An 8,326-nucleotide genomic window follows, 5' to 3' on the forward strand; every position below is an offset into this window, starting at 1 on the left:
GTTAACACTAGTCCTGTGAGTTAAGTAGGCTACTGGAGGTGTGAGAAAGACAACAAACTGTGCCTTGATCTGATTTTGTGATTGGGTTCACCGGTCTCCCGTGTCTCCCTCTAGGCATCGTGCTGATCGTCGCCGTGCTGACCAACAGCCTGGTCCTGATCTGCCTGATTGCGTCTCAGATGGTGACGTCGGGCATGTCCGCCATGGGCGGGATGGGCGGCTTCGACATCAACTCCAACTTCAACATGGAGGGCACCGAGATCCAGAAGGCGCGCGAGCTGGACATCCAGTACAGCCAGATGAGGGCGCCGGGCATGTACGGGGGCATCCCCTTCACCCTGATCCTCGGGGTCCTCTCGCTGCTGTTTGCAGTCGCCGGGAACAAGCCGCCCCACCTGATGTCCCGGAAGCTTCTGTACGGAGCGCTGGTGTTCCAGGCGGTGGGCGCCGTGGTGCTCGTGGTGGCCGTGGGGCTTTACCTGCACTTCATCGTCACCGTCAACTCCACCGACGTGTGTAAGCAGCGCGAGAGGCTGTACGCCCGCAACGGCTACACCTGGATGAACTGCAGCGTGAGTGGGGCGGACGCGGCCGTGGCTCTGTTCGGGATCATCACGGCCATCCTGTACGCCGTCGGCACGGCGCTCACCTTCCAGACCATCCGGGGAGTGAGGCGCTACCTGGAGGAGGGAAAGCGCAGAGAGGCGGAAAAACAGAAGGGCCGAGCCGAGGCCCAGAGATCCCCGCTGAGGGCTGAAACCATCTTTGTGTGAGAGGCCAGAACAGAGACCTAATCTGGGGGGGGGGGGTCTGGATCCCAGAAACGGTTCGCAGGGTTCCCCCGTCTTAGCCGACTAATCAGTCGTTGTGTTTTTAGTCATTTAAAAAAAAAATTCATTAAGAATGACTTATTCCCCAGAAATCTATGAGCAAATTTCTGGTAAATACATTTAAAGTTCTGCTTTTGTATGATTCTGTGTGGAGAAACTCAGTTTTAAAGATCTGTCGATTAAATCAACTAATCGATGCAATCATACGAGTCTCAGACAGCTAAGAATTTCTTTAGTCGAGGACAGCCCTTAACCCTCGTGTTGTCCTCGGGTCAAAGTTGACCCATTTAAAAAGAAATGCTTTATCAGAAAAGTTGGTTTCTTTCAACCAAATTTTCAAAGCAATAAGACGGATTGTTCCACACAACGCTCTTCACACGTTACAGAAATGATCAGCCCAATACTTTCTTTAAATATGGAAGTTTTATGCAATTTTATAGCATTAACATTTTTGATTTTTATGAAAGAACATTGAAATTAGTGACAAAAATGTCCACAAAAGCTTCAAAATGGGGGGGGGGGGGAAACACCAAAACGTCACAAGGTGCAGATTTCTTTTTTTAGGGTTAAGATTAGTGGGTTGACAGGGTTCCTGTTATAATGAAGCAGGCTCACTTTTAACCAGGGTAGATCTCTGTAGAATAGATGTTACCAAGTTATGATGAGCATCAGATCGTTGGCTTCTATGCATTATACATTTTTTTTCATGATATCTAAACCCAGTTAACTGAACCGGTTAGTAACCAGCTTCTTCAGCTGCAGTCATCCAGGCAGTGTGGTCGTACTCGAGATCGGTCTCGGTCTCAAACACTCCTTGAAGGTTTTGTGTCTAAATCAACTGCACTTCTCCTCAGTTTTGGCTCAGAAAAAAAAAAGAGGACTCTGGATTTTTATTTCAAAACCAATCAAGACCACAGCTGCCTTTTTGATTATTTTATCAAGGCATTTCTCATGATATGCTTATCGCAATTAAAGAGGTGGATGAAGAAGAATATTCATTTTTTAGTGGGTGTATTTTTAGTTTTTTTAAATGGGAATGCAGATATTTCAGAGCAATTTGAAGAGTGCCTATAGTTAGCATTTTCCACATTTTATCATGGCATGCAGTGTGGGACTATTGGTCTTGACCCAGTCTCTACACGCTCTGGTCTTGGTGGTGACTTGGTCTCGGTTTAGGTGGTCTCGACTACAACACTGCACCCAGCATCAAGTCAAAGACTCATGTTTAACTTTGTGATACAGGTCCAGTCTGGGAGGAAGTACATTTTCATATGAACCGTTTGTATGTTGGATTAGACTGTGTGAACTCAAGGATTTAGATAAATGTTTTTTACATGTTTACTAGTATAATTATTGTTTTTATATCAAAGTGGGGCTTCATAATGCAATGTTTTGGATACTGAAACTGTACAAGAATGTATCTTCTTATATTAAAACTCCATCAACTTGATCATATTAAACTGTTGGGTTTATGATTAGAGCCGACAGGGGGCGCCAGCCCTCTGGACAGCTCCTGCTGTTGTGGGTCGCGCTGTCCGCTCCAGAGGCTTCCTGGCAGCCATGAAATCACTGCTGTCACACAATGGGCCACACAAAAGGACACAGCAGTGATGTAACCGTTGGGACTGTTTCAGTCAGGACTTAAGAACTAACCAAAGAAATCCTCCCAAGTGAGGTAATTATTCAAGTTCTAATTTTACCATGTCAGATAACACAAGGCAACGATTGTGTTCACAGCAGCGTGACACGAGCTGAGAGAAATACAGGTTTGTTGTTGTTGCTGTGCACTTCTTAAGCTTGTACGTTTGTTTATCTTTTTAAAAAAAAGGGTCAGTTCAATCAGACAATCAAACAGTTTAGTGTCATTCAGCGATGCAGTTTGAGTGCTCTGTGACGCCGTTATTTTATTTCTAGAGCTGAAAAGCTTAGTAGATAGTCCATTATTTGAGTTTTCAAGCAAAAACACCTAGTAGTCTCTTCTCCAGCATCTCACATGGGATGATGGAGTTATTTTCTCTTTTTTTTAACATTAATATGCGTTCCCCAGTGGCTACAAATGGAAATGGGTGTAAACTAAGCCCTGGGTATCTTGCTCTGTCTTTGAGAAAATGAAAACTCAGATGGGCCAATCTGGAATCTCGCCCCTTATATATAAGGTTACCTCCCCTTTCTCTGCTTTCCCCCCCAGAGAATTTGGCCCACCCATGAGAGAGAGAGAGACATCATGGTCTTTCAAATGAGCAAAGTGGCAGTTGGTCAAGGCCACACCCCAGCCTCCACCTTTCCACCCCCACTTTCTCCTCCTCAAAAGCTACAGACTCAGAAATGGCGCATACTAAGGAAAACTCATTGTGGGACTGGCTCTAGAGGCTGGAATTCTGCACCAAGGCTGAATTTTGGGAAAAAGACTTCAGAGACAGCATTAGGGGACCACTAAGGTCTATATAAAAGAGACTTCAAATACAGTATTAGGGGACCACTAGTCACATAAAAGAGACTTCAGATACAGTATTAGGGGACCACTAAGGTCTTATAAAAGAGACTTCAGATACAGTATTAGGGGACCACTAAGGTCTTATAAAAGAGACTTCAGATACAGTATTAGGGGACCACTAAGGTCTATATAAAGAGACTTGAGATACAGTATTAGGGACCACTAAGGTCTATATAAAAGAGACTTCAGATACGTATTAGGGGACCATTAAGGTCAATAAAGAGACTTCAGATACAAATTAGGAGACCACTAAGTCTATATAAAAGACTTCAATACAGTTTAGGGGACCATTAAGGTCTATATAAAGAACTTCAATACAGTATGGGAACCTAAGGTCTATATAAAAGACTTCAATCAGTATTAGGGGACACTAAGGTCTATATAAAAGCATCTAAAGAGTACCATGTCATGGGACCTTTAAAACTATCTGCCTTTCTAGCCACCAAAATATGGTCAGTAAATGTTTTTTTTTGGTAGTATGTGTTAAAGCCTTCAAAAGATCTTGATCAACAAAGCGTAACCGATGGCTGCACAAAGTATCCTTTAGGTGCAAGTATCCTCCACCCCTCCAAAAGAAGTCAAAGTCAACATGTTTTGGTTATCTGAAAACTTTTAATTTATTATATAGCAAAAGTAGCTCTCTTGTGCGATTTGCCTTTATCAAGAAGTATGTAACACTGTTCTGAGAACATTCATTGAGCTGGTGGTAATAACTGTAGCATCCCCCCCGTTCAGCATTTACTGAGCACTGCAGCACTCCGCACACCCCCGGGAACATAAACCTGGAGTATCAGCCTTTCCAAACATTCATCTTTTCTCTCAGAGAATATTAGTACGCTTCAGTGACTAGGTCACTTTAAAGTGTTAAACTCCTAGGAGTTAGTTAAACAGTTTTACTAATTCCGACAAATGTAAGGCCGTCAGCCGCGACAAGCAGGGGCAATGTCTGCTACGACACAAAAACACGATGGTCCATATCTCCAAAGTACCATTACTCTCTCAAAGTCTAACAAAAAGCAGTCAAAGTGCTTCCTCAAATTAGAGATATGGTAAAAATCTATTACATGTGATTAGAGATTTAACCAACATAAAGTGTTATAAAAAATTGCATTGCGTTTCAAAGTCGAAAATAAAGTAAGTAACAAACCCCCCCCCCCATACCAAAAACAGTCTTGTTCTGGTCCAGAAGTTGTTGGAGGGAGCGGTACAACTTAATGCAGTGCAGAGCATCAAGACCGGGAGTCCGGATTCCACAGGTCGCCATCTGAAAGCCTGATTAAAGGTCGACAGCAGCTGTTGTGGAAGGGGGACGTGGGTGGGTTGGGGGGGGGGGCAGAAGTTAGAGTGGTGTGACGAAATAGTCTGCAGGTTTCTGGTAGCTGTGTGCTTGCTGGTTGTGTGTTTGGATCTGTTCCTGCTGCTGCTGCTGCTGCTGCTGCTGCTGGATGATCTGCCGGACTTCCTCCTCCAGCTCTGGGGGGATGATGAGCTGGTCGTCGGGGTCTGGCTGGGCGGGAGCGTTGAAGTAGCCCCCCTGCTTCCTGACGGGGGCGTCGCCCGCCTCCTCTATGAGGTCCTGGTTCCTTCCTTGGCAGGCCACGGAGCCGTTGGCGCGAGCCCTGCGGCCCAGCGTCCCGGACTGGGCCTCCCCGCTGAGGCAGGGAGAGTTGGGAGGGACGGGGGTGGGAGACGGGGAGGAGAAGGGAAGAGACGAAGGCTCTGTACGCGTAGCCACAGCGAGGGGGGGGGTGTTTGTGCTTGGTTGAGCGCCAGCGTGCGTGTGGGGCGCTGGGCCGTTGTGGCGGTGCAGGCAGTGGACGTCGGCCTCCACCTCCACGCGGCTGCCGTTTGAGAAGACGCCGGCGATTGGCTCCTCGTCCTCGCTGTCCACCCCGTTGTCAGACAGAGCCCCGGAGAACTGCCTGTGGAAGCTTCCGCCTCCGTAGGCTGGTCTCCGAGCCCCCGCTCGCCCCGGCAGGTTCATTTGGGACGGCGGCGGCTCGGTCTGAGGCGGCGGATCCTCCGAGGACGCCGTGGATCCCACCTCGCTGCTCATCTCCGAGGTGCTGAACTCGCTGCTCAGCTCGCTCGCCGTTCCCGAGGAGGCCGGCGGCAGCGGCATGTCGCCGCTCCCCGAGTAGGGGTGCGTGCTGGCGTGCGCACCCGGGCCGGGGCTTGCGGGCGGGGGCGGCGGCTCGCAGAAACAGCAGCAGTCTTCTGTGATGCTGAGCTGGACGACCACGGCGCTGAGGCTGTCGGAGCAGCCGTAGCTCTGAGCCAGGGTGACCAGCTTCTTGGCCGCAGCCAGAGCGTCCGGCACATTCCTGACCGCCTCCACCGCCTCGCTGGGAGACAACATGTCCCACAATCCCCGGCTGCCCAGGAGGAAGAACTCGTCCTGCGGGGTGAGAGTCACCGTGGAGACGTACGGTCTGGGAGTCACAGACGGGCATAGGAAGGAGTAACCCATCATTCTGGTGGAGTCAGTTACACCACTGACCTTGTTATCCTGCAGAAGGGGGGGGGGAGAGAGGAGATAAAGAACATTTTAGGTCTTTTTTTTCCAGACAAATCCTAAAATGTTCACATGCTGCAACTAACAATGATGTTTGTTATCCGCTAATCTATTACAGTGCTGAAACAATTAGTTGACTGACAGACAACTTAACTGGCAGTTTAACTATTTCTGTGCTGTTGGTCAATTAATTGAGAAATTTAAAGATGTTACCATGCTCTTAGGCAACTTTCAATGGCGTTCCTAACTATTTGTCTTTTTATTTCTCTGTGTGGCATTTTTAGGCCTTCATTTTGACAGGAAAGCTTAGACATGAAAGGGGGGGTGTTGGCCACGGGTCGGAACCGAACCTGCAGCCGCTGCGTCAAGGACTGACCCTCTGTATATGGGTGCGTGTTGTACCATGAATTGAATCAATTTTAATCTATTTATTTAACAACAACATAACCTAACCGCGACTACATTGTGCGTCTGACCATTTTCTGTTACCGTGGCAGCCATGGCGGGTCGCCACTACAAAATCAACAGAGGAAACACTGTAATGTCTCCAAATTAATTGTTTAGTCCAACCAAAAGTACAAAATCCAAAGAAGATTCAATTTTAAAATATATAAAACAAGAGGAAAAAAACATGAATCCTCACATTTTAGCGGCTGAACACAGAATATTTAGAATTATTTTGACTAATGAATGACTTGAAGAATTCATCGATCATCAATGTATTTACTTGTCTATTAATCAGCTCATCGTTTCAGCTCTTGTGCAAATCATATCAACAGCACGTAAACCCTCGTCACCTCGGTGATGATGGCGTTGTGCTGCCGGACCCTCCGGTACTCTGGCTCCTCTTTGACGGTGTGAGTGGTGGAGATTTGCATAGCTTTACCGTCGCGGCACAAAACCGCCTGGCACCTGCCGACGTTGGCCGCCTTCAGGGTGAAGCAGCCGCCGTGGTCGCCGGGAGCGACCGGGTCGTGTCTGATGTGACATAAAGCTGCTGAGCCGCCCATCCTCTGGCCGGCGGTGCCCAGCTTCCTGCAGGAGAGCAACATACGATCAACACCCTACAGTGAGCTGTGGGAGTATTCAGGGCACGCTAGGAGGAAAATAGGGGATATATGCGATCACGATAACAATATTACTTGCGATAAACAGATATTAAAGTGTACTCAGATCAGCTTTCAGTATTCTTCTAAAATACAACACATTGCTTGTTGAATTTAAAACAAATGAAAGGAAAGCTTTCCTACTTTCTTTCATTGAACACATTGAAACATGTTAAATCTAGACGGCACCGCTACAGAAATACATTTTAATGTGCAGTTTTCCACTGATATATTCTTTCAACTAACACAAAACATAATGTAGGAGCCACATACTGTATGTTGTTTATAGTCTCATTTATATTATTTATTATATATTATTGTTATTATTATTATAATAACTAATTTAATTATATTAACTAATGCACTTATAATAGTTATTTTTTCAGTGACAGTGGACAGATATGAAATGGGGAGAGAGATTGGGGGGGGGGGGGGGGTGGGTGGGGGGGGGGGGGGGGGGTGACACGCGGCAAAGGGCTGCAGGTCAGATCCGAACCGGGGCCGCTGCAGGACCCAGCCAACATGGGGCGAACGCTCCCACTGGGTGAGCCAGAGGCCGCCCCAGCAATACACAATTCTTGAGCGCGTCACAGTGTGTTCATGTATCTCTCAGTGTTTAGACCCTCACGGCATCCTTCGTTGGACTGCGTACAGCCGCAACACATCTGTTTTGTGTCTACCGCGATATGTCGCAGCCTTTTGCAATGTGTATATTACAACACTTGATTTCGCAGTAAAGATAAAACGATATATTGTGCAGCCCTAATTCAGGGATGGCTTTACTTGTGTGTGCCGTGTTTACCTTTGCATGGTGAGGAAAGTGTTGGTCATGTAATCTTCCTGCCTTTGGCCCCTCTGAAGCTCTTCTGCTAGCACGTCTCCCATGGTGCACTGCAGCAGGTAAGGCACCTCGACGTTCTTGTCTCCATCAAAAACTCCGTACAGAGCTTCACGAGTCCCGCAGAAGCTGTCCAGGGCCAGAGCAGCCACGCAAAGCCTGAGAACAACAACAAGATCTATAAGTTACTAAGGCTAGCGCTCGGCACCGACCGAAATACTCCAAAATACTCCAAAATACTCCGATCCTATGAGCCAAACATCCCTGCCTTCATCTCATCCTGCCTATGTGAGGCCGTTTTAAGGTTGTGTGGAGGCTCCACGCAGAGCTTTTGCTGTAGCCTTCGTAAGTGGCCTGATGCTTATGCTTGTGCGCTGGTGTGTGCGTTGAACCGGCGTGTGTGTATATGAGGAGTGGGTGATAGAAAGAAGGAGAAGTGAGAGAGTGATGGTGATTATCTTCGGAGCGAGCACTGACTCTAGAGTCATAGTGAGAGAAGCAAAGTGCCTCGCCTGTTCTTTCTGACCACGGTGGGAAATCTGC

General features: G+C 47.4%; 2 protein-coding genes across 2 annotated transcripts in view; one reads left to right on the plus strand and one right to left on the minus strand.

Moving 5' to 3' along the window:
- si:ch211-191a24.4 (MARVEL domain-containing protein 3) overlaps positions 1 to 2,287 on the plus strand; it is a 6,888-nt gene extending 4,601 nt beyond the window's left edge. The window contains exon 4 of the mRNA XM_032525390.1: positions 115 to 2,287. Coding sequence (XP_032381281.1) covers positions 115 to 773 — 659 coding nt within the window. The 3' untranslated portion in view covers positions 774 to 2,287. The remainder of the gene's footprint in view (positions 1 to 114) is intronic.
- Positions 2,288 to 3,916: 1,629 nt separating this feature from the next.
- Positions 3,917 to 8,326, minus strand: part of LOC116695234 (PH domain leucine-rich repeat protein phosphatase 1) — a 29,143-nt gene continuing 24,733 nt past the window's right edge. Inside the window, exons 15-17 of the mRNA XM_032525365.1 lie at positions 7,748 to 7,942; positions 6,637 to 6,874; positions 3,917 to 5,833 (exon numbers count right to left, since the gene is read on the minus strand). Coding sequence (XP_032381256.1) covers positions 4,664 to 5,833; positions 6,637 to 6,874; positions 7,748 to 7,942 — 1,603 coding nt within the window. The 3' untranslated portion in view covers positions 3,917 to 4,663. The remainder of the gene's footprint in view (positions 5,834 to 6,636; positions 6,875 to 7,747; positions 7,943 to 8,326) is intronic.

Source organism: Etheostoma spectabile, chromosome 9 (assembly GCF_008692095.1).
Source record: "Etheostoma spectabile isolate EspeVRDwgs_2016 chromosome 9, UIUC_Espe_1.0, whole genome shotgun sequence".
In the NCBI taxonomy this organism is placed as follows: Eukaryota; Metazoa; Chordata; class Actinopteri; order Perciformes; family Percidae; genus Etheostoma; species Etheostoma spectabile.